Source organism: Hibiscus syriacus, unplaced genomic scaffold, assembly GCF_006381635.1.
Source record: "Hibiscus syriacus cultivar Baekdansim isolate YM2019G1 unplaced genomic scaffold, ASM638163v2 tig00110429_pilon, whole genome shotgun sequence".
Taxonomy (NCBI): domain Eukaryota; kingdom Viridiplantae; phylum Streptophyta; class Magnoliopsida; order Malvales; family Malvaceae; genus Hibiscus; species Hibiscus syriacus.
The window spans coordinates 5,352,346-5,354,886 of NW_024062733.1; the positions used below are offsets into that span (position 1 = coordinate 5,352,346).

A 2,541-nucleotide genomic window follows, 5' to 3' on the forward strand; every position below is an offset into this window, starting at 1 on the left:
GACCTGAATAAGAGTGAAAAGATAATTGGGTGACTAAAGATATAGATTACCCTTAAAAATCACAAAATTGAATTGGAACAGTAAAATGGAGATGAATGATAGGAAAGAAAAAAGAAGGGTGGTGATGGGGAATGCGTGTTGGGTTGAAAATAACTTAGCAGACAAATCCTCGGGCTGCTCCGTCAATGGGAAATTCGTAAAATTATCAACTTCCGCCCCCCCCCCCCCCCAGTTACTGCATTGCATTTTTTTTTTTTTGCAAAGCGTTCTCTCTCTTTCACTCCCATAAGTATTTCTTTTTCAAGTAAAAACAACCATACCTACAATATATACACCGTTCAAAAGCAAGTCCCATCGGAATCTGAAATTACAAACCTTAATTTCACTCACCATCTTCGACTTTCGCCAAAGATTGTTTCGTTATCTCCTTCCTTGCTTTCCATAGCCATGGAAGCTCTCAATTTCACCAGGTTCTGGAAACCAAGCAATGGCGGTTACAGGGAGAATCGAGCTCAACCGTGTCGTGGTAACAACGGCACCGCAACCGAGATTCCAAAGGCCGTGATTGGTTCAGATCATGAGTTGGATGAAGGGGATGACTCTTTCTTCGATTTGGAGCTTCCTTTGCACGGCGTTAATGGCGAGAAAAGATTTGAGTCCAAGGAAGACCAAACTCGTTCTCTGTCTCCCGGTGATAACTTATCCAAGAGAAAGATAATCCCCATCGAGGCAAGCTCCAAGCCACAATCTCCGATGGCTTCTTTAAAATCAACTCCGAAATTTCGAGTCTTTACTTTGAGGAAGTCCAAGTCAGTGGCAAATTCCAATTCCACATTCATGTCCAGCAAATCTGTGTTGATCGGACCTCCTACAGAACCCCCAAAGCTTGAAAACAGTCGCCGGAAATCCCAAAGGAAAACAGAGGAATCGTTGTCAGATGATTCCTCAAAGAGATTGTTGAAGGGTCTGATGCAAAAATACTTGAATAAATTCAAACCGTTGTACGTAAAAGCCTCCAGAAAGAACAGTCTAAGCGACAAGATAAATGTTTCTGGTGACTTGCCGGTGTCATCTCCGGTGAGTTCTCCGGCATCGGTATTTTCAGCCAAGAATAAACACACGGGGGTTTGCAAGCAATTGGGAAAGAGCAGATCAACCTCGGCAGCATCATCATCGCCCATTAGTAGGAGAGATGATTCGCTGCTGCTGCAACACGATGGGATCCAAAGCGCCATTTTGCATTGCAAGAAATCTTTGAATTCATCAAGAGGTACTAATTACAGTCAATCAAGTCTGTTTTAGATTAATCACAAGCTTTGGGTTTGATCTGGAATTTGGTCTGCAGAATCTTCAAGGTTGTCAAGATGTACAAGTGATTCTTCACAGAAGTTAAGCAACGCATCTTCTACAGGTATCCTAAATTTCTAACTAGTATTTACACTAAATTGAGTGTTAGAAATAAACTAAACTTTTTATTTCCTTCAGATTCTTCTCTTCTGTCAAGAGCAACAAGCAATTCTTCATACGAGAAACTGATGGATTCTGCAAGAATATCCAGCAAAGAAAGAACTCTCATTCAGCACCTGAACTACTAGAAAATCCAGAAACAAAATTTTGATTTTTGTTATCATTATCATGATAATGTAAAAAAAAAGGAATATTGAAGAGGAAAATAGAATTTAGAGAGGCTAGGATTGTTGTTTGATTGTTAGCCATGATGAGAAGTAGTCGAGTAGGTTCACTTGTAAAGGTGATGTGCAATTATGAAGAAATTGAAAGTAACCCTATATATGGGTGTGTTCTGATCTTGTATTTCTGCAGTTTAAGAATTATGTTACCTTTGAAAGGTAAGCTGTTCATATCAAAAGATGTAACCATTTCCAGATTCGAAGAACCTGAGATGACATAACAGTTTTCTCCATTTTCTTGTTTCTTTCAGTTTCTGGGCTGATTAAGCCAATATTAGGTGGGAAAGGGAAATGGTGGGACAATGGATGGAAAGGGAACATTCAACTGGTTTTGGTGGTCACTGCATTTTAATGATGATCCCAGTTTGTGATGATTGATACAAAATATGAACAATAAAACCAGTCATGTACAAATTTTAAATAGTGGGTCTTTGTTTAAAAGTTTAAACTCACTTTGAAACGAAATGAAAGGGGGTCCTATCACATGATGATGTCTCAGAAGTTTCACCCTTGTTTTAGAAAGTACTTTTGAACGGTAAAAAAGCAGTTCATTTCTTTCCAAAGTTTTGAACTTTTTAATAATAATATTAGCTCAGTTGGTAGAGCTCCTTTTAATTTTATAATCGTGTGATCGAGTCTCACGGTAGGCAATTTATAATTTTGATTGCCGGAGGTCTTCCACCGAAGTTACTCTCAACCTGACATTGGGGGCACAACCTACTACCTTATCTCCCCCCATCCCATTACATATGAGAATAGGGTCAGCTAATTCGTACCATCAACGGCCAAGATAAAAAAAATAAATCTCGAATATAAGAGTTTCATGGGTTGAAGCACCATAAATTTGGGTTGT

At 39.1% G+C, this 2,541-nt stretch overlaps 1 protein-coding gene across 1 annotated transcript; it reads left to right on the forward strand.

The window, feature by feature from the left end:
* Window positions 1–253: 253 nt before the first annotated feature.
* Window positions 254–1,837, forward strand: LOC120125085 (probable membrane-associated kinase regulator 5). Its single transcript, XM_039143576.1, has 3 exons — window positions 254–1,270; window positions 1,346–1,411; window positions 1,486–1,837. The coding sequence occupies exons 1-3, from the start codon at window positions 448–450 to the stop codon at window positions 1,593–1,595; spliced, it is 999 nt and encodes a 332-aa protein (XP_038999507.1). The 5' UTR covers window positions 254–447; the 3' UTR covers window positions 1,596–1,837.
* Window positions 1,838–2,541: the final 704 nt, after the last annotated feature.